The sequence below is a fragment of the Panthera tigris genome, chromosome C1 (genome assembly GCF_018350195.1).
Source record: "Panthera tigris isolate Pti1 chromosome C1, P.tigris_Pti1_mat1.1, whole genome shotgun sequence".
Taxonomy (NCBI): domain Eukaryota; kingdom Metazoa; phylum Chordata; class Mammalia; order Carnivora; family Felidae; genus Panthera; species Panthera tigris.
In genome coordinates, this window is record NC_056667.1 from 117238722 (window position 1) to 117262995 (window position 24274).

Here is a 24274-nt window from a genome sequence, read left to right on the forward strand (position 1 = left end):
TCTTATACTGTATTCATCTTTCTTTGTGTGATGCTGTGAGATGATAAAATGCCTACATGATGAGATGAACTGAGGTGAATGTTGTAAGCGTTGTGATGTAGCGCTGGGCTACCAGTGACCTTCTGACAATATGTCAGAAGGAGGATCATCTGCTTCCAAACTGGGGTTGAACATGGGTAAATGAAACCATGGAAAGCGAAACCACAGATAAGGAGAGACTACTGTATTTATAGATCTTAAGGAAAGAAGGTACTTGAAACTTAATGTTAGCATATTTCGACCTCTTCTTCTACAACCCCTCAAAAAACAGGATGCTATGAATTATTTATCCCTAACATCATTTATTTTTTCATTGCTTGCAAGACTGTAATTCTATTATTTGAAAGACGACTAGTGAATGATATTAAACCCAAGAGTCAACAAAGCCTTTATATCAAACTAAGCAGTGCACCAGAATTTAATTCAATAAATGGTTTGTGTGTCTGCTACATGCAGAGCAACAGAGGTTACACTCATTCCCTGCCCTTGATGGATTTAGTCTAATCAAAGAGAAACAACATTAAGAAGAAAAATAAAACACCTCCCATACAAATTCCATCCAGAGATAAGAACACTAAAACTACAGAAAAGAGTTTTGCAAATTTTTTCATGTATATGTGTGCATATGTCCACTTATTTTAAAATTGAAAAACTCATACTGTTTTGTAATTCTCTTCTTGACATCATTTTATGTCAATTGGTATACTTAAAAAAATCACGATTTTTAAAAAAAAAAAATTTTTTTTTTAACCTTTATTTATTTTTGAGACAGAGAGAGACAGAGCATGAATGGGGGAGGGTCAGAGAGAGGGAGACACAGAATCTGAAACAGGCTCCAGGCTCTGAGCTGTCAGCACAGAGCCTGACGCGGGGCTCGAACTCATGGACTATGAGATCATAACCTGAGCCAAAGTCGGACGCTTAACCGACTGAGCCACCCAGGCGCCCCCAAAAAAATCACAATTTTTAATGAGCTGCAGAGTATTCCACTGTACAAGTGTGCCAAAATTTACCTAACCAATAGTCTGTTGCTAAATGCTCATGCTTAATTTCTTTTAACCCAGGAAGGGAGACTAGGAGTAGGGAAATTAGAGAAAAAAATTACAGCTAACATTATTAACAGCTGTAAATTTAGCCAAGATACTCTATAAAGCCAACTACGGATAAGCCATCTCCGAAAGAGGTTTTTTTTTTGTTTTTGTTTTTGTTTTTGTTTTCCGAAAGAGTTTTTAACAGCATCTTATAGATGTATTCTAGTTAACTTATTAATCACACCAAATGAATGAATGTCCCGCTCCAAAAAGAACTTGAGAAGTCTTATATATTGTTCCTATGAGTCCTAGACATGACAATTAATGTGTCACTAAGCACATACACACACATCCCCCTCCATCACAGACTTCCAGAAAACAAGGCTTAATGTTTTGATATCCTTATCTCTACTCCCTCCCTCTCCTTGCTACTATGAATGTCCTATTCCAGGCCTTAACATTACTTTTATCCCCAGCGTTTGCAATGACTCCTGACTTCAATCTCTGCCCATTCCAAATAATCCTACTCAATATGTCTATATAATGCTTTCTGAAGCAAAATATAACCTCCTGGCTTGAAAAACCCCTAATGCCAATTATTAGAGAATAAATGCTGCCTATTTATTACTTAATAGTTTTGGTATTCACTTTGGATGATATAGCCACTAACCCACCTTACAATCTTATCATCTACTACTTACTTTCTCTCAAATACCCTCCAGTCAAATCCCAATAGTACTCAGATCTTTGAAAAGCCTCCAACTTCCTACCCTATTACATATGCTATTCTCTCATCTAAAATGCACAGGTCAGGGGACATCTGGGTGGCTCAGTGGGTTAAGCAACCAACTTGGCTCAGGTCATGATCTCATGGCTCATGAGTTAGAGTCCTGCATCGGCCTTTGTGCTGACATCTCAGAGCCTGGAGCCTGCTTCAGATTCTGTTTCTCCCTCTCTGTCTCTGCCCCTCCTCCACTCATGCTCTATCTCTCTCTCAAAAATGAATAAACATTAAAAAAAATAACAAAATAAAAAGTTTAATAAATAAATTTATATAAATCTGTCTTTTTCTCAAAAATAAATAAACATTAAAAAAATTTTTGTTTAATAATAAAATGCACAGGTCAGGATCACCTGGGTGGTTCAGTCAGCTAAGCATCCAACTCTTGATTTCAGCTCAGGTCATGATCTCATGATCATGAGGTTCGAGCCCCACATCGGGCTCCACGCTGGGTGTGGAGTTGCTTAAGATTCTCTCTCTCCCTCTCTCTGCCCCTTCCCAGCTCGTTTTCTCTTCCTCTCTCTCTCTCACTCACTCAAAAAAACCCAGTAATAATAAAATGCACATGTCAAAGAACATTTATAATACAGAATCACAGATCAGAAAGGGATCTTGAAAATAACTTACTCTATTCACCTTAATTTGCAAATCAGTAACTTCCATCACTTACCCAAGAACCCACAATACTCCCATTCTATCACCCTTTCCATTGCATGGTGGTTCTCAAACTCTAGTACGCCCAACAACCAGCCCAGTGGTTACTGAAAAGACAGATTTCTTACCCTCATCTGCAAAGACTATGCACTAGTAATATGGGCTAGGACCAGAACTCATTTTTTTTTTTTTTTTGAACAAGAAAATTACAAGAAAAAGAGAATGACATATGAATATGTAGCCTGGTAGCACTTAGCACATCATCTGAAATTTTCCATTTCTGCTCCCATACTGGAATTTCCAAAAAAAACAGCTACTCACTGCTACTTGTGCAGAATCCATAAATCTCAGCCCAAAATAGTCACTTTCAATAAGGTCCAAGTGGTACATTATTTGATCAAAGAGCTCTTGTCCTTTGGCTTTTTTCTGAAATGGTAAGAAAACAAATTAATCAATAAATGACTTTAAAGATCAACAAGTGTGAACTGAAGATCTATTTAAAAAAAACATTACTTGCAGGGTGCCTGTGTGGTTTAGCTGGTTAAGCATCCAACTCTTGATTTTCGCTCAGGTCAAGATCTCAGGATTTGTGAGTTTGAGCCCCACGTAGGGCTCTGTGCTGACAGTGCTGACACTGCTTGGAATTCTCTCTCTCTCCTTCTCTGTCCCTCCCCTTCTGGTTTTCTCTCAAAATAAACTTAAAAAAAATTTTTTTTGGGAGTGTCTGGATGGCTCAGTCGGTTAAGTGTCAACTTCGGCTCTGGACATGATCTCACGGTTCGTGAGTCTGAGCCCTGTGTTGGGCTCTGTGCTGACAGCTCAGAGCCTAGAGCCTGCTTCAGGTTCTGTGTCTCCCTCTCTCTGCCCTCCCCAGCTTGCACTCTCTCAAAACTGAATAAACGTTTAAAAAAAAAAATTAAAAATTTTCAATTAAGTTAAATTTACAAAATAAAGTAAAAAAACATTACTTGCAATACCAAAAATACTACCATGTATCAAGTAACGGGTAAGATACTATAATTTCCCAATAAACTATTTAAAGCCAAAAGAGAATTTATGATCTATCTGCACTTTCATGGAAAGTGTTACTTCCTATCAACCAATAATTATTATCTTGTACTGAACATTGTGCGTAAGGACAAACTCTTATCTTGTTAATTTTTAGAGTCCCTACTTCAAGGAGCTCTATATTGTAACTGGAAAGAGAAAATACACAAGAAAACTTAAAACACTAACGTATGAATCATGTGGAACTGTGTATTTGCCAACAGATTTTAGAGAAGAGATAGTCATAGAGACTAGAATCATCAGTCTTGGAGATCAGCCTTAAACTGGAAAACAATGTAAGGTAGAAAATGGCAAAAACAAAACTGGAACATGGGAGGAAATACAGGACAATGAGATAATACTGTCATCAATGCGGAAGACACAAATGGCAGGGGAAGGTAGATAATAAGCAAAGAAACTTGTATGGAAAACGCAGTTCTCAAAGTGTGGTCTCAGGACCCAAGGGTTCCTCCAGATACTTTCAAAAGATCCTCAAGGTCCTAGGATTCTCCCCATGTAACTCAATCAAAACAACATACTGCAACACAGTAAATGCAGAAGCAGAAACCAGAACCTAAGTATGTTCTATTAGACCAGACATTAATGAGATATGCAAAAGTGCATAAGACAATTACTCTTCTCACTAAATTCTTTTGTTTAGTAAAATAGATATTTTTCACAAAAATACTTGTATGTTATTAATAACATACAAGGGTTATTTTATGGCTGTTTTAGGTTTTTTAAAGAGTATTTATTTTAAGAAAGAGAGAGTGTGCACGCAAGCACGTGGTGAGAGTGGGGGGGGGGGAGAGAGAGAGAGAGAGAGAGAGAGGGAGAGAGGGAGAGAGGGAGAGAGGGAGAGAGAGAGAGAGAGAGAGACAGAGAGACAGAGACAGAGAGAATGAATTCCAAGCAGGCTCCATGCTGTCAGCACACAGCCCAACACAGGGCTCAATCCCCAAATCATGAGATCATGACCTGAGCGGAAATCAAGAGTCAGACACTCAATGGACTGAGCCACCCAGGGGCCCCTATTTTTTGCGGTCTTAAAATTGTTTTTAAATTTTTTCAGTTTTAATTTCTAATAAGGTAACTATTGATAGATATAACCCACATAAGCAAAAGCATTGTTAAGATCCTCAATTTTCAACAATTTTCATAAACATCCTAACCATGCCTCTCCTCCTATGTAATTTTAAATTATGATTTAGGTATTTCTTGTAAGATTATATATACCTATAGATCTATATATTTTACTCAGTCATCAAACTGTCTTTTAACTGACATCCTTAAAATACAACTTGTATTTTTGCTTTTCCTTCACTTTTTACAATCTTTCTTTTTGATAAATAAAAGTGCTATCCATATATCCCTTTATCAAGAGAAGAACTTTACAACGCCCTCATGCCCATCATCTCCCCTCCATCCAATCCTCATGTCAATGAGCATACTTTCTCTATTTCTTTTCTTTGGTCGTGGCTAATTTTTTTTAAGATGGCAATCTTTATTTTGGTATTTTGATCATTCTCTATACATCTTACATTTGTACATCACACATACCTAACAGCATCTGCTAGATTTGTTTCTCCACTCGTTTAAGTTCTTCCTACAGAAATGTTCTCCATGTGGGACTTTGTACGGCCAATCTTTAAAGGTCTTCTATGTTTGAGAGTATTTTCAACATGCTTTTACACTTGAATGCTTATTGTCACCTTATAAAATTTAAGGTTCAGAGTTATTTTCTTTCAACACTGTTCAATACTCAAAACGTATTAGTCTTTCATCTTCTTACAGCTTATGTGCTGTTGAAAAGTGTGATGACAATTCGAATTCTGGTCCTTAATAATGTTATTAATTCTTGGTTAGCTTTTAAACTTCTCTATCTCTGAGAGTCTTAAATTTCAATATAATGTGTCTAAGTGTGGTTTTTTCCTCATCTCTATATTGTATTCTATTGGGCCTTTTAAATCTGAGATCTTTCATCTCCCTTTAATTCTGGGAAAACAATCTATTATTTCCTCAAATATTTGTCCTCTGTTTTTCTAAATTTCCTACCTAAGTGCCAGCACTTCTACTCTTTTTCTTAAACATATGTTTATTTAATACTCCCAATTATCCTGATGATTATGGCTTATTTGTCCATTTAATAAATACATAACATAGAAAAAGTTCAGAAGGCTTTAGTAATATGACCCCATTGCATAGCTACAAAAATGACAAGGCTAGAATTTGCATTTTGCTCTCTCCCAAGCTCCAATTTCCTAAGGTTACACACCACACCCAGATTTTAACTGGAATGTCACCTCTCAGATCAGTAATTAGATACTCCCAACTTCTTATCACAACCTCATCTCTATCTTGTTCACAAAATTACTCTCAATGCCTAGATTCTCCAACTACAATGGGAACTTCCAGTACACTGACCCCACTTAACAAGCATCAGTTTCCGTTTCTTTTTTTTTTTTAACATAAATTTACCATTTTAACATATACAATTCAATGTCATTAAACATATTCCCAATGTGTACAACTGTCACCACCCTTCATTTCCAGAACTTTTCATAATACCAATCAGAAACTCTGTACCCATTAAACAACCATTTTTCACACTCCCTCCCTTTAACCCCTAATAACCTCTTTCCTACTTTATGTGGCTCATGAATTTGCCCATTCTACATACATCACATAAGTAGAATCATACAATATATGTCCTTTTGTGTCTAGCTTATCTCACTTAGCATAATGTTTTCAAGGTTCATCCATGTTGTAGCAGGTTTCAAAATTTCATTCCTTTTTAAAACTGAATAATATTCCATTGTATGTATATACCGTATCATTTATCTGGTCATCTGCTGATAAACATTTGGGTTGTTTCCACCTTTTGGCTATTGTGAATACTGCTATGAACACTGGTATACAAGTATCTGTTTGAGTCCCTGCTTTCAATACTTTTGGGAATGTACTTAGGAGTAGAATATGATAATCCTATGTTTTTAACTTTTGAGGAACTGCCCAATTGTTTTCCATAGTAGCTGCACCATTTTGCATTCCCACCAGCAATTCATAAGATTCTAATTTCTCCACATCCTCACCAACATTTGTTATTTTCTGGGGTTGTTTTGCTTGGTTTTGTTTGATACAGCCATCCTAATGGATGTGAAAGGATGTGATTTTGATTTGCATTTCCCTAATGCCCTAATGGTGATGTTGAGCATACTTTCAGGTGCTTATTGGCCATTTGCATATTTTCTTAGAGAAATATCTATTCAAGTCCTTTGTACGTTTAAAAGAAAAATTTTACTGAAGTATAGTTAAAATACAACATTACATTAGTTTTAGGCATACAGCATAGTGATTCAACCATTACATAAAGTACAAAACGCTCACCACAGTAAGTGTAGTTATCATCGTCACCATACAAAGTTATTCCAATATGACTGACTATATTCCCTATGCTTTACTTTTGTCACCCTAATTTATCAATTTTATAACTGGAAGTTTGCACTTCTTAGTCCTCTTTTACCTACTTCATCCACCTCCTGACCCACTACAAATTCATTGTTCAGCTGCATCTAGACCGTCATTTGCTGCTTATATTCTTTTCTCCTAATAAATTATTCCAGGTCACCGCCTCACTTCACATCCTGTTTTCTGAAGAGTAAGACCATCAAGATATTACCTTTTCATCAGCCTTCCATCTTTCCCAGCAAAAGATGGCAGTCCTTTCTAGAATACTCACTCTATAATCTCCACCTGTGTATATAAAACCAATTTCTGAGAGACATTTTTCCTATTCATTTAACAAACTCAGATCTCCCCTCTCTAGCCATTCTCTAGATGCTGTTATTTCCTTCCTTCCTGTTACCGCCAAATCTCATGGCAATTCTTCAACTTCCCTTCATAACTAAATAATACTGATTAAGCACCTACTAGGTACAAGGGACTAAAAGAGGTCCAAAAAATATAAGATTGGATTGTCCCCAATAATTCCCTTAAATCCTCTATTTCCTTTTTTAGAGATTTTTTAAGTTTACTTATTTTGAGAGAGAGAGAGAGAGAGAGAGAGACAGACAGACAGACAGAGGATGCAAGCAAGGGAGGAGCAGAGAGAGAGGGAGAAAGGAGAGAGAGAATACCAAGCAGGCTCCACAGTGTCAGCACGCGTTTGAACTCACAAACCGAGAAATCATGACCCGAGCCGAAACCAAGAGAGTTGGAGGCTTAACTGACTGAGCCACCTAGGCTCCCCTGCTTTAAGCCCTCTAAATCTGGCTTCTAAACACATCATTGCACCACTCCATCATAGGGCCCTCCTTTTTCCGCTTCATTCTTTTACTCCTCTCTCAGTGACAGCAGACTATGCTCTCATGATCTTCCACACAATCAATATCCCCCACTCAACCACAGCGAAATTGTATTTTACTCAGGTCTGATCTCCACTTTCTTTCCTGCACCATATCCATGTACTAAATTCCTTCTCCTGCAGTCTCACTGCCACGATTAGTCCACAGCCCCATCGTCGCGTGCCTTCATTAATATTCAGTCTCCAGATTTTGTTTTCCTGTAATGAATCAAGGAAATCAACTCTAAATCATGTCTCTTGAGTACTAAAAAAAACGTTAAATGGAATATAACACAAGTATGCAAAATTCCATACATCTTTAAAAACAGGTGTGAGATATAATTCACATATCATTCACCTATTAAAAGTACTAACTTCAGGGGCACCTAGGTGGCTCCGTCAGTTAAGTGTCTGACTTCGGCTCAGGTCATGATCTCATGGTTTGTGAGTTTGAGCCCCATGTTGGGCTCTGTGCTGACAGCTCAGAGCCTGGATTTCGTGTCTCCCTCTCTCTCTCTGCCCCTCTCTGACTCACACTCTGTCTCTCAAAAATAAACATTAATTTTTTTTAAGTACAAAATTCAAAGGTATAATCACAGATATGTACAACCATCACAATTTCAGAACATCTTCATACCTCAAAAAGAAACCTTGTATTTTTTAGCTTTTGCTCCAACCACCATTCCCACCACTCCCTCAGTCCCTACCCATCTGCCCTAGGCAACCACCAAACCACTAATCTACACTTTTTTTTCATATAGATTTCTTTATTCTGGACTTTCATATAAATGGAATCATATAATATGTGGTCCTTTGTGACTGGCTTCTTTCACCTAGCCAATGTTTTCAAAGTTCACCCATGTAGCATGTATCGGAACTTCATTTCCTTCATGGCCAAATAATATCCCATTATATGGATATAACACATTTTGTTTATCCATTCAACTTTTGAGAGATAGCTGGGGTTTTTTTTCCCACCTTTTGGATAGTAAGAATAACGCTGTTATGATCATCTGTGTACAAGTTTTTGTCTAAACCTATGTTTTCAATTCTCCTGGATACATACCTAAAAGTAGAATTGCTGGGTCACATGGTAACTATGTTTAATCACCTGAGGAACTGTAGGCTATATTCCAAAGCAGTTGTACAATTTATAGGACCGTCAAAAATGTAAGAGTGTTAAAGTTTCTCCACATTCTCACCAACACTTAGTATTATCTGACATCTTCATTTTAACTTTCACAGTTGACATGTAGTATCTCACCATGGTTGTGATTTGCGTTTCTCTGATGACTAATGATGTCAAGCATCATTTCATGTGCCTATCGGTCAGTTGCACATCTTATTTGGAGAAGGGTCTATTCAGATCCTTTGCCCCCCATCCTCTTTTTTTTTTTTTTTTTTCTTAAAGAGAGAGTGTGAGCAGAGAAGCAGATGGAGAGGGAGAGAGAGAGAATCCTAAGCAGGCTCCATCCCAGTGTGGAGCCTGACACGGGGCTCAATCTCACAACCATAAAATCATGACCTGAGCCCAAATCAAGAGTTGGACACTTAACAGACCAAGCCAAGCCACCCAAGCACCCCATTGCCCATTTTCAGTGTGTTGTCTTTGGGACGCCTGGGTGGCTCAGTTGTTAAGCATCCAACTTCGGCTCAAGTCATGATCTCATGGTTCATGTTTGGAGCCCCACGTCAGGCTCTGTGTGGACAGCTCGGAGCCTGGAGCCTGCTTCGAATTCCGTGTCTCCCTCTCTTTGCTCCCCCCCGCCCCCAACTTCTGCTCTGTCTCTCAAAAATAAATAAACATAAAAAAAATTTAATTGGGTTGTCTTTTCATTATTGGGTTGTAACAGTTCTTTATATATTCTAGACATAAGTGCTTATCAAATACGTAACCTACAAATACTCTTTCCCATTCTGAGAATCTTTTCAGTTTCTTGATGATGGCCTTTGAGACACAAAAGTTCTTCATTTTGATAAAAGTCCAACTTATTTTTTTTTTTAATTTTGTTGTCCATGTTTTTCATGTCATACCTAAAAAACCAAATCCAAGGTCATGAAGATTTATCCCTACATTTTGTTTTAAGAGTTTTATCGTCTTATCTTTTATGTTTAGGTCCTTGGTCCATTTTGAGTTAACTTCTGTATATGGTGTCAGCTAAAGTTTCAACTTCACTTTATTCTCTCATATATGGCTATCCAGTTCTCCTACCATCACTGGTTGAAAGACTATTCTTTCCCCCAATAAATGGCTCTGGAACCCTCATCATAAATCAAATGACCATAACCAAAGCTATCTTGAGAAAGAACAAGGCTGGAGATCTCACAACCCCAAACTTGAAACTACACTACAAAGCTATTTTTTTATACTACAAAGCTATATTAACAAAAGCAGTATGGTACTGGCACAAAAGCAGACACATAGATCAATGGAAAAGGACAGAGAACCCAGAAATAAATCCATGCTTATATGCCTAATTAATCTACAACAAATGAAGCAAAAATATACACTAGGGGAAAGACAGTCTCTTCAATAAATGGGACTGGGTAAACAGGATAGTTATATGCAAAAGAATGAAATAAGACCACTATCTTATACCATATACAAAAATTAACTCAACATGGATTAAAGACCTAACTGTGAGACCTGAAACCATAAAACTTCCAAAAGAAAATATAGGCAGTAATCTCTCAGGTACTGACCTTAGCAATATTTTTCTGGATAACCCTCCTCACACAAGAGAAACAAAACAAAAATAAACATTAGAACTATATCAAACTAAAAAACCTTTGCACAGTGAAAGAAACCACCAACAAAATGAAAAGGAAACCGACTGACTAGGAGAAGATACTTGCAAATGATATGTCCAACAAGATGTTAATACCCAAAATATATAAAGAACTCATAAAACTAAACACCCAAAAAACAAATAATTCAATTAAAAAATGGAGGACATGAATAGACAATTTTTCAAAGAAGCCATACAGATGGCCAACAGACACATGAAAATATACTCAACATCACTAACCCTCAGGGAAATGCAAATCAAAACCACAGTTGAGTTATCACCTCACACCTATCAGAATGTCTAGTATCAAAAAAGACAAGAAATAAGTGTTGGGCAGAAATAAGGATGTGCAGGAAAAGGGAACCCTCATGCACTGCTAGTGAGAATATAAAGTCGTACAGCCACTATGGAAAACAGTAGGAAGGTTCCTCAAAAAATTAAAAACAGAAATACCATATAATCCAGTAATTCCACTGGTGACTACTTACACAAACAAAAATGCTTGTCAAAAAGATATATGCACCCCTATGTTTACTACAGTATTTACAATAGCCAAGATATGGAACCAACCTAAATGTCCACCAATAGATGAATCAATAAAGAAGATGTGGTGTATATACACAATGGAATATTACTCAGTCATAAAAAAAAATGAATGAATTCTTGCCATCTGTGACAACATGGATGGACCTAGAGGGTATTATATGAAGTGAAATAAGTCAGACACAGGAAAACAAATACCATACAATTTCACTTACGTGCACAATCTAAAAACCAAATGAACAAAACACACAAAAAAAACAAACAGATTCATGAATACAGAGGATAAGTTAATGATTGCCAAAGGGGAGGTAGGTGGGTGGGATGGGTCAAATAGGTGAAGGGGACCCAGATATACAAACTTCCAGTTATAAAATAATCACAGTGATGAAAAGCACAGCATTGGAAAAATAGTGTAGTAACTTTGTTTGGTGACAGATGGTAATTACACTTATGGCAAGCATTTCATAATGTGCATACAACTGCCTAATCACTGTGTTATATACCTGATACTAATAATATAATGCTGTATGTCAACTATACTGCAATTAAAATTTTTTTAAAAATTCTTTTCATTTAAAAATTTTTTAATGTTTATTTTTCAAGAGACAAAGACAGAGCATGAGTGGGGAAGGGACAGAGAGAGAGGAAGTCACAGAATCTGAAGCAGGCTCCAGGCTCTGCGCCATCTACACAGAGCCTGACATGGGACTCAAACTCACGAACCACGAGACCATGACCTGAACCAAAGTCGGACGCTTAACCGACTGACCCAGCCAGGTGCCCCAAATTTTTTTTTCACTTTAAAAGCCAGATGAGAACACACCAAAAAAATTTTGTTAATTAAAAGGAATAGGGGCACCTGGGTGGCTCAGTTAACAGTCCAAATCTTGATTTCGGCTCAGGTCATGATCTCACAGTTTGGTTTCATGCAGGCTGTGTGCTGACAGCACGGAGCCTGCTTGGGATTCTCTCTCTCCCCCCTCTCTCTGCCCCTGCCCTGCTCACACCCTCTCTCTCAGAATAATAAACATGAAAAAAAATTTAAGAAAAATAAACACAATTAAAAGAAATAAGTGAGCAAAGGGTTTGAATGGACATTTCTCCAAAGACAATGTAAAAATGGCCAGTAAGCATATAAAAAGATGCTCACCAGTAATCATTAGAAAACTATAAATCAGAGCGCCTGGGTGCCTCAGTCAGTGAAGCATTTAACTTTGGCCCAGGTCATGATCTCACAGTTTGTGGGTTCAAGCCCTGTATTGGGCTCTATGCTGACAGCTCAGAGCCTAGAGCCTGCTTCAGATTCTGTGCTTCCCTCTCTCTCTGCCCCTCCCTTGCGTGCTCTCTGTCTCTCTAAAATAAATAAACATTTAAAAAAAAATTTTTTTAAAGAAAACTACAAATCAAAACCATAATGAGATATCACCTCACATCCTCTAAGATGACTATAATCAAAAAAATGGAAAATAACAAGTGTTGAGGATGTGGAGACACTGGAGCCCTTCCTACATTACTGGTGGGTATGTAAAATGATACAGCTGCTACAGAAAACAATTTGTCGGTTCCACAAAAAATTAAACATAGAATTATCATATGACCCAGCAATTCCACTCCTAGATATCACACCCCAAAGAACTGAAAACATGTATTCCAACAAACACTTGTACAAGAATATTCATGGCAGCACTATTCACAGTAGCTAAAAGCTGGACACAACCCAAATGTCCACTAACTGATGAATGGATAAACAAAATACAATGTATCATACAATGGAATTTTTTTTAATGTTTATTATTGTTTATTTTTGAGAGAGAGAGAGAGAGAGAAAGTGCACGCTAGAGATGGGGAGCAGCAGAATGAGAGAGAGACACAGAATCTGAAGCAGGCTCCAGGCTCCAAGCTGTCAGCACAGAGCCCGACATGGGCCTCGAACTCACAAACTGCGAGATCGTGACCTGAGCTGAAGTCAGACCTTAAACTGAGCCACGCACACGCCCCATTTAAGATTTTATTTTTAAGTAATTTCTACACCCAAAACAGGGCTCAGACTCACAACCCCGAGATCAAGAGTTCCATGCTCCACTGACCAAGCCAGTCAGGCACCCCTACGTGCCTATTCTTGTGCCATCTTGATTAGTGTTGTTTTACAGTAGGCTTAAAACCAGGAAGTATGAGGGGCGTCTGGGTGGCTCAGTTGGTTAAATCCAACTCTTGATTTCGGTTCAAGTCAGGATCCCAGGGTCATGGGACCAGGCCCTGCATTGGTCTCCACACTCAGCATGAAGTCTTCTTAAGATTCTCTATCTCTTCCCTCTGCCCCTCTCCCCTGCTGGGGTGCCTATGAGCATGTTCTTACTCAAAAAAAACAAACACCTAGAAAGTGTGAGTCCTGCTACTTTGTTCTTTTTCCAGTATTGTTTTGGCTATTCTGAGTCCCTTGCAATTCCGTGTGAATTTTTAAATCAGCTTGTCAATTTCTATAAACGAATCAACTGGTTCTCTGGTGAGGATTATGTTGACTCTATAGATCAATATGGGGTGTGCTGCCATCTTAACAATGCCTCTCTCTGCCCCCCCCACTCACGTTCTCTCTCTCCCTAAAATAAACATTAAAAAAATTAAAAACATATATATAATAAATAAAAGTATAACCACACATGGGCTATATAGTTTAAAGCCTTCAGCATCTACATCAGCAAAATAGGTTTATTAAATTACCAAATTGATTAATTAAACATTTTCTATTAAAGTTCGAAAGATGCAGAATGATACAAGACAGGCTATTACTAAACACTAAGATCATAAATCAACAAAGTTTCTGTGGCCATTTCCAAAGAGAAAATTTAAAAATCAGTCAGAAATTTCCACCCGATGCTTATATCATTCACCAAAAGGCATTAGGCATTTCTGTGGTTATTTCTTAAAAAGGGGGGGGGGGATAGGTGGGGCGGAGAGAAGGTAATTAAATCCCTCCCTCAGTTTTGAGAGGAAGAAGTCAGCAAAGGAAAAAATGGCCATACTACCAGTATATACTAATTTGAAGTCCAAAGATTTAAAGCACTCTATTTAATCACTGATGATCATTTACATATTGCCTAGGCAATCATCTTAGTTCCACACTGGTTTGTTATGATCACTAGTGACCTTAATCCTAGTGGGAAATGAGTATATGCTTCATCCAATTTCTAAAATCAATTCTAAATCCTCTTTTGGAATAACACTAGACTGGTTGAGAAGCTAAATCAAAAAAAAAAGGGGGGGGGGACTTTCTTTTTTAGAAATTAACATTCCTCTGGTCTATTTTTTTTTTAGTAAAACAGTTTAGCTGGCAGGCCAATGCCCATTTTATACCCATGAAAGGATCTAGAATTAGTTTACCAACTCTAGGATTTCACCTGCAGAGCTGAAAAGGCAATCAATTGTTCTAGTTCCCCAAAGAGTCAAACCTAAAACTCTTGGCTTTTTCACTGCAATTGTCTATGTGAGAGAGGTCAGCTAGTATTTCTGGCCTTGATCAAGCAATCACATCCACACTACTGAGCATACCAAGCATAGGAAACCATTCTATACCAGTCACTAGCCATTTGTTCCACTACTTTAAAACCTAGTGCTGGGGGCACCTGGGTGGTTCAGTAAGTTAAGCATCCGAATTAGGCTCAGGTTATGATCTTGCAGTTCATGAGTTCAGGCCCTGCATCGGATCGGGTTCTGTGCTGACGGCTCAGAGCCTGGAGCCTTCTTCAAGATTCTGTGTCTCCCTCTCTCTCTGTGCACCTCCTCCACTTGCACTCTGTCTCTCTCAAAAACAAATAAATATTTTTAAAAATTTAAAAAAAAAATGAGTTATTTTGGGGCACCTGGATGGCTCAGTTGGTTAAGCACCTGACTTTGGCTCAGGTCACGATCTCATGGTTTGTGGGTTCAAGCCCTGTGCTGGGCTCTATGCTGACAGTTCAGAGCTTGAAACCTGCTTCAGATTCTGTGTCTCCCTCCCTTTCTCTGCCCCTCCCCTGCTCATGCTCTCTCTGCCTCTCTCAAAACTAAATATTTTATAAATTAAAAACAAACAAACAAAACAAGTGCAGTTTCTCCTCCACTCTACCCTGCCTCTTTAAAAAATTTTTTAATGTTTATTTGGCGGGGGGGAGCAGAGAGGGAGACACAGACCCCAAAGCAGGCTCCAGGCTCTGAGCTGTCAGCACAGAGCCCAACGTGGAGCTCAAACCCACAGACTGCAAGATCATGACCTGAACTGAGGTCAGACGCTTAACTGAGTCACCCAGGTACCCCTAGCCTGTCTCTTTCAAAAGCTCTTTTACAAAGCCTATTTTCCTAGTATCAGCCCCTCCATCAACAACCATGAGACTTCATATTTCAAACATTAGGTAATAAGAAACTTCTTTCTGGTCTCTTAAACAGCAATCTCAAGCTTTTTATCACATATCTAATGATTTTTTTTTAATTTTTTTTTAATGTTTATTTATTTTTGACAGAGAGAGACAGGCAGGGCATGAGCGGGGGAGGGCCAGAGAGAGAGGGAGACACAGAATCCGAAGCAGGCTCCAGGCTCTGAGCTGTCAGCACAGAGCCCAACATGGGGCTCGAACTCATAGACCACAAGATCATGACCTGAGCCAAAGTCGGACGCTCAACCGACTGAGCCACCCAGGCGCCCCTAGCCTATCTCTTTAAAAAGCTCTTTCACAAAGCCTATTTTCCTAGTATCAGCCCCGCCATCAACAACCGTGAGACTTCATACTTCAGCCATTAGGTAATAATAAACTTCTTTCTGGTCTCTTACACAACAATCTCAAGCTTTTTATCACATATCTAATGATATTTTAATGGAATAGTACACAAAACTCTTAAGATACTTATCAAGAAAGAAACGAATATGAAAACTCCTCACAAAGTATCACATACTGGAATGTCTGACAAACCCTCAAGAAGCCTTACAGGAAGAAAATGTAAATGCCTTCAAGTATTCCAGAATCAAAAACCCTAAAGATGTCCAGTCTAACATAGAAAGATAATAAATACGTACTCATGATGACAACTTCAAAACACTTTAAGAAACCCTATGTTTGGGGCGCCTGGGTGGCTCAGTCGGTTAAGCGTCCAACTTCGGCTCAGGTCACGATCTCGCGGTATGTGGGTTCGAGCCCCGCGTCGGGCTCTGTGCTGACCGCTCAGAGCCTGGAGCCTGTTTCAGATTCTGTGTCTCCCTCTCTCTCTGACCCTCCCCCGTTCATGCTCTGTCTCTCTCTGTCTCAAAAATAAATAAATGTTAAAAAAAAAAAAAAAATTAAGAAACCCTATGTTTAATTTTATCACGTTCTATTACTTTTAAGATGCGTAAGGCACATGCCTAGTACATTCTAAATTATTCAATTAGAATATTCGTTTAAACTATCCACTTCCTTATTCTCTCACTGTGAGTTAAAGGTTAAGTTAAAGGTCTTCTAGAGTTTATTCAACTGTGTAGTGTAGCAGCATTTACGCCCCCACCTCGCACAAAGACTTTTTTATTGCATTTTGGGTATATAGGTGTATACTAAAAAGAATGTGTAGGGAGGGAAGATAGTAGGGAACATCCAATGACACATCAAATCACACATTTTACAGCTTAGTTATATAAATCTTTTAATGCAGAACAAAGACATTTGGTATTAGTAAATAGCTTAGAGAGAAACTCAACTCCCCCTAAACCATATAGCTACCTCTTCTGCCCCTCAAAAGGCCTTTTGTAGCAACATGGATGGAACTGGAGAGTGTGATGCTAAGTGAAATAAGCCATACAGAGAAAGACAGATACCATATGGTTTCACTCTTATGTGGATCCTGAGAAACATAACAGAAACCCATGGGGGAGGGGAAGGAAGGAAAGAAAAAAAAAAAAGAGGTTAGAGTGGGAGAGAGCCAAAGCATAAGAGACTGTTAAAAACTGAGAACAAACTGAGGGTTGATGGGGGGTGGGAGGGAGGGCAGGGTGGGAGGGAGGGCAGGGTGGGTGATGGGTATTGAGGAGGGCACCTTTTGGGATGAGCACTGGGTGTTGTATGGAAACCAATTTGACAGTAAATTTCATATATTAAAAAATAAAAAAATTAAAAAAAAAAAAAAAAAAAAAAGGCCTATAAGGAATAAGTCAATCCCTTTCAAATATATCAGATTGTTTCATAGTAAATTATAATTACATATTCATAACTGGAAAAAGAAACCATCTAAAATTTGGATAAAATTACAACATCCTGTCTTGAAATAAAGATTACAGTGTATAAAAAATCTCCCCCGCAAACTAGTTTGGGAGCAAAGAGATAGACAGAGCTGATGAGCATGAAGTCCTTTTACCCCATTTCATTAAAATTTCTGCAAGCACACTAAACTGCTAAGAAGTATTTATTTTGAAAAAAGTGAGGAGTGTTTTGAAAATTACAGAAAAGTATAGAGTACTAAAAGTTCGCAGTATACATGTAAGTATCATTGTCACTCCCAAAGATTCTCATTACTTTAACGACTGCTCAATAAGGATTGTGAAAAATCCACTAGAGTATCCTATATGTAGCTACCCTAAGGAACACACATAAACACACAAATGTTTTGTGCCAATAACCGCCCTATCATTTAAATATTTCAGGTTAAGTTCCACTAATCCCAAAGAAATATTTTCATTCTGGGTATCTAAGGTTACCTGATCCATGTACTTGAACATTACAGTGCCTGATCCATACTAACCTATATTACCTAACTTCCCCAGGAAGGTAACAGTAGAGAATTCAAATGCAGAAAGTGGTCTCGTATAGAATTTGCAAAAGTTCAGCAGGACCTACATACCGGCAAGTCCACACTAACATCAGTACCATCCAGAAGAGACACCCGACATGTGATGATGGACTTAGAGTCTCCAGCTGCAGGAATGTGCGTGGCAGCTCGTTGAGCTTCTCGGAGTCGTTCCTTCTCGGCATGTTTACGCATTGACCGACGCCCAAGTGTTCTACGGAAGAAGCTCAGCATTTTTGTCACTATAAAAACCAGACAGAAAAAAGTATCAGAAGACTCCCCACAATATGCAGTCAGACATACGGTGTTATTTACTAAAATCCTATGGTATTATGGATACACTATTAAAAAAGGTTTCTGGTCAAGTAAATTTGAAAAAAACAATTAAAACTGGCTACTTTAATTCCAAGTTTTTGAAGACTTTTATATAAAATAGAGCTATAATTTACAGCATTTCTAAACTTACTGGACTATTTTATAAGGAGTTGACAGAAGACAACAAACATTAATTAAGCTTATCAGGTCTTTTGGATCAATGAATTTCATGTACAATAGCCGTATACCTCTACAAATGTTAGGAAACAATCCATTCGCTAAAGTATCCTTTGATGATCACTAACAACCCTAAGAAGTATCATTTCTTTTCTGAGCAATCACAGTAAAAACACAAAAAGGGGTGCCTAGCTGGCTCAGTGGGTGGAGCACACAACGCTTTATCTTGGGATTACAAATTTGAGCCCCACACTGGGTGGGGAGAGTATTTAAAGATAAAATCTTTAAAGGGCGCCTGGGTGGCTCAGTCGGTTAAGCGCCCAACTTTGGCTCAGTTCATGATCGTGTGGTCTGTGGGTTCGGGCCCGTGCTGGGCTCTGTGCTGACAGCTCGGAGCCTGGAGCCTGGAGCCTGAAGCCCACTTTGGATTCTGTCTCCCTTTCTTTCTCTGCCCCTTCCCCACTTGTGCTCTGTTTCTCTCTCTCTCTCTCTCTCAAAAATAAAAACATTAAAAAAAAATTACTAAAGATAAAATCTTTTTTAAAAAATCACCTATTTCAGCTAAAATACAAATATAATCCAAATTTTATGTTTTTATCAAATATTCTATTTCTTACATATTTTAAATTGCTATTTAGTAAAATCAATTCTTTATAATGTTAAATTATGTTAATGCCATTTCCTTTCATGTCTTTATTAAGACACAGGTTTAGTAATTTTAAAAATACAACAAACACAAAATGGTAACACCAAAAAAACTACTTTGCTAACCTAATGTTTAATTTATGCAAATAAGACAATTATTAATTCCAGAGAAAACAAGAAAACAAGAAGTCAAGCAGAAAAAGGAATCACAGTATACTTCATGACTTAGCTAATATTTTAAATATTCATAATACTCTAAACACTAAATATTGATCTAAACACAACTATAAAGTAACTATAAGATAAATAATAAAGGTAGATGTGGACAGAGAGCCAATTCCTCATTTTGCCTAGTTGGAATTCAACTGGTAATTCCTGAAACCAAAAATCAAGAAGTGACAGTAAAAATATGTTTAAATCAAAGTGGTTGTCTTGAAGGGAACAGAACTCAGGAGAGTGCTGTTTTTCAAAAGAAGACTTCGGATTAGATGACTTTCAACTAGTTACATTTATAAACTTGATTAAAAGGTAATTTAAAAATAAATACTAGCACATTAAAAAATAATGCCTATAAATTGAAGATCATACACATACCACACATATGGATAAGTATGGATATTCCTACATAATTGAGTAAATTGGCAAAGCCCTAAGAGGTGTCATTTTTATGTTCATCTGCTTAACTACCAAGAAAATAAAATTTTAGAGAGGTTTTTGGTTTACAAAAGCACTCAAATAGAACATCTGGCCCTGTCTCTTTCTCTCCAGGTTTCTCTTCAGACACTGCTCCCTTTGCACCTTACAAAGGTACTATTTCAGCAGCCTAAGAAAGGTACTATTAACCCAGATGTCAAAAGCCCATGTATCAGAAAATCCCGATCTATTTTTTAATTCAATTCCACCTATACCTCCCCTGAGAAACATTCTCTGATTGCCAAAGAGTCACTCCCATCATCACACTTCCACTGAAACTTGAAGATTGCTTACTGTTTCACTAACCAGATTTTAATTATTCATTTACATGTCTGTCTCCTTTATCATTGGCTCCTTGAAGACACAATTTCTATTTTGAATAGACTTCATCAACAAGTACAACAAATGGTTAGTAAAGAATCTTACTTGCTGCTTAGAAAAACTCCCCAAAATACTGTCTTATTTTGATGAGTAAACTAAGGGTCCGATAAATGAGACCATTGGCCAGGTCCATTATTTAGTAAATAATGAAGAGAGGGGCTCAAACTCTAATTTTTCTGGCTCCAAATACTGGTCTCTTTCTACTACGTCACAGAGCAATTTATGTAAAATTTATGCATATTTTAGAGAGAAAAAATTATCAAAGATCATAGCTAAAAAGCATCTGCATGAAAACACAAGCACAAAACATACATGATAAATTTGTTGTTTAAAACATTTCAGTTGGGGCGCCTGGGTGGCTCAGTCGGTTGAGCATCTGACTTCGGCTCAGGTCATGATCTCATAGCTCGTGAGTTCAAGCCCCGCATCGGGCTCTGTGCTGGCAGCTCCGAGCCTGGAACCTGCTTCGGATTCTGTGTCTCCCTCTCTCTCTGCCCCTAACCCACTCGCATTCTGTCTCTGTCTCTCTCAAAAATAAATAAACATTAAAAAAAAAAAAAAATTTAAAAAGAAAAAAATAAAATAAAAATAAAAAAATAAAACATTTCAGTTTATTCAACAAATTGCAAGGGGGGAAGAGATGTAAGGAAAACTACAGATTAATAAGAAAGACTTAAAATATATATCCATCTTTTCAGGCGCCTGGGAGGCTCAGTCGATTAAGCGTCCGACTTCAGCTCAGGTCATAATCTTGTAGTTCATGAGTTCAAGCCCGGTGTTGGGCTCTGTGCTGATAGCTCAGAGCCTGGAGCCTGCTTCAGATTCTGTGTCTCTGTCTCTCTGTCCCTCCCTGCTTTTGCTCTGCTTGCACACGCGCTCACCCTCTCTCAAATAAAGAAACATTAAAAATTTTTTATTAAAAAAATAATAAATAAATAAATAAATAAATAAATAAAAAAAATACGTATCTGTTAATCACAATGCGTGGACCTGCTTTAGATCCTAATTCAATTTAGGATCTAATTTTTTTTTTTAAGTTGTCTGATGTTATCATTAAAGATGTCCTGTTTATGACAAAAACAGACACTCGGATCAATGGAACAGAATAGAGAACCCAGAAATGGACCCACAAATGTATGGCCAACTAATCTTTGACAAAGCAGGAAAGAATATCCAATGGAATAAAGACAGTCTCTTCAGCTGGTGATGGGAAAACTGGACAGCGACAAGCAGAAAAATGAACCTGGACCACTTTCTTACATCAAACACAAAAAATAAACTCAAAATGGATGATGAAAGACCTAAATGTAAGACAGGAAGCCATCAAAACCCTCGGGGAGAAACCAGGCAAAAACCTCTTTGACATCGGCCACAGCAACTTCTTACTCAACATGTCTCTGGAGGAAAGGGAAACAAAGCAAAAATGAACTATTGGGACCTCATCAAAATAAAAAGCTTCTGCATAGCGAAGGAAAACAATCAGTAAAACTAAAAGGCAACCGACAGAATGGAAGAAGGTATTTCCAAATGACCTATCAGATAAATAGTATCCAAAATCTATAAAGAAGTTATCAAACTCAACACCCAAAAAATGAATAATCCAGTGAAGAAATGGGCTAAAGACATGAATAGACACTTCTCCAAAGAAGACATCCAAATGGCTAACAGACACATAAAAAATACTCAACATCACTCATCATCAGGGAAATACAAATCAAAACCACAATGGGATACCACCTCACACCAGTCAGAATGGCTAACATTAACAATTCAGGCAACAACAGATGTTGGCAAGGATGTGAAGAAAGAGGCTCTCTTTTGCACTGCTGGTGGGAATGCAAACTGGTGCAACCACTATGGAAAATGGTATGGAAGTTCCTCAAAAAATTAAAAATAAAATTACCCTACAACCCAGCAATTGCACTACTAGGTATTTATCCAAGGGATACAGAAGTGCTGTTTCGAAGGGGCATATGCACTCCAATGTTTATAGCAGCACTATCGACAATAGCCAAAGTATGGAAAGAGTCCAAATGTCCATCGATAGATGAATGGATAAAGAAGATGTGGTATATATACATACAATGGAGTATTACTCGGCAATCAAAAAGAATGAAATCTTGCTATTTGCCACTACATGGATGAAACTGGAGAGTATATGCTAAGTGAAATTAGTCAGAGAAAGACAAATATCATATGACACTCATATGAAGAATTTAAAATAAACAAATGAACATAAGGGAAGGGAAGCAAAAATAATATAAAAACAGAGAGCAGGACAAAACATAAGAGACTCTTAAGTATAGAGAACAGACAGAGGGTTACTGGAGGTGTTGTGGGGGGGGGGGGGATGGTCTAAATAGGTAAGGGGCATTAAGCAATCTACTCCCGAATCATTGTTGCACTATATGCTAATTTGGATGTAAATTAAACAATAAATAAATTAACTAATTAAAAAATTTAAACTAAATGTTAAAGAAGTCCTGTATAACCAGTTGATGCTTTAAACTAGATGCATTTGTAAATATGAAAATAGAAGCCAAAATGCTGAAATAATACCAATGTATTTAAAAATTCAATTGCTATAAATCCTCATTTTACAAGCACGCATACTCCTATGTAATTAGGTAAACTAGCAAAGACATGACAGTTGTCATTTGAACTTCCCAAGGACATAAATTATACATGCACACATTTGAAAACTGACTGGCTTGTTTATGATAACCAACGAATTACTGCCCTTTTTCTTTTAGATACAATAGTGTAAAGATATGTTCAACAGTTTAGATACAATAGTTTAAAGATATGTTCCCCAAAAAGTCCTTATTTTTTTAAAGATACACACTGAAATACTTATAAATGATGCAATGCCTAGTATTTGCACCAAAATAATACAAGGAAAGGAGTTAAGTGGGGCTAGAAACTAAAACTGCCCAGGTAACTGGCCATTGTCAGAGCTGTTACAATAGGTATATGAGGGTTCATTATATTCTTCTGACTACTTCTGTGTATTTGAATTTTTCCAAAATAAAAGTTTTTCTTAGGGAAAACAATGTTCAAAATGCACAACTGAGAGATTCCTAGGAAGCAAATGAACTAAAAAACAAGCTTCCTGACTTTTACCTTATCTTCTCTCTTGAAAATAAAAACTCATTATACAAGTAGTTAATCTGCTAAGAAAAAACAAAGGTTCTTTACGATATAATAGCTATGTATTCTGAACCGTAAAACCAAATGTCACAACTACTTTTTACAAAATATAAAAGCAACTTACATGAGGGGCACCTCATGGCTCAGGCCATGATCTCATGGCTTGTGAGTTCGAGTCTGAGTTGGGCTCTGCACTGACAGCATGGAGCCAACCTGAAATTCTCTCTTCCTCTCTCTCTGCACCCCTTCCCCATGTGCACTCACTGACTCTCTTTCAAAATAAATAAATAAAAAGAGAAAAAGTAATGTATATGAAACTAAATTTCTGATGGACTAAGAATTTAAAGTCAAAGAAATGAGGGGCACCTGGGTGGCTCAGTCGGGCATCCCGACTCTTGATTTCGGCTCAGGTCATATCTCATGGTTCATGGATTCGAGCCCCACAATGGGCTCTGCACTGACAGTGCTAAGCCTGCTTGGGGGTCTCTCTCTCTGTCTCTCAAAATAAATAAACTTAATTCCTTCTCTTCCCCCTCTGCCTCTCTTCTCCACTGGTGTTCTCTCTCTAAAATAAAAAAATAAAAATAAATAAAAAGACAGCCAGTGTTGAAAAGGATATGGGATAAACAATCACCCTCACACATTGTCCTCTTTGGAAGATTTGACCACACTATCAAAAATGTTAATGTGCAAGGACGTCTGGGTGGCTCAGTAGGTGAGTGTCCAACTCTTGATTTTGGCTCAGGTCATGATTTTGTGAATTTTGCGTTCAAGCCCTGAGTTGGGCTCTGTGCTGATGGTGCAGAGCCTGCTGGGGATTCTCTTCAAAAATAAATAAACTTTTTAAAAAAATCTTTAAATGTGGCACCCACGTGGCTCAGTTGGTTCAACGTCTGACTTCAACTGA

At 37.7% G+C, this 24274-nt stretch overlaps 1 protein-coding gene across 5 annotated transcripts in view; it reads right to left on the minus strand.

Moving 5' to 3' along the window:
• Nucleotides 1-24274, minus strand: part of EPB41L5 (erythrocyte membrane protein band 4.1 like 5) — a 142589-nt gene that overhangs the window by 113138 nt on the left and 5177 nt on the right. For all 5 annotated transcript variants that reach the window (XM_042994259.1, XM_042994258.1, XM_007091163.3 and 2 more), the window contains 2 exons: nucleotides 18061-18248; nucleotides 2827-2931 (listed from right to left, as the gene is read on the minus strand). In XM_042994259.1, coding sequence (XP_042850193.1) covers nucleotides 2827-2931; nucleotides 18061-18240 — 285 coding nt within the window. In that variant the 5' untranslated portion in view covers nucleotides 18241-18248. The remainder of the gene's footprint in view (nucleotides 1-2826; nucleotides 2932-18060; nucleotides 18249-24274) is intronic.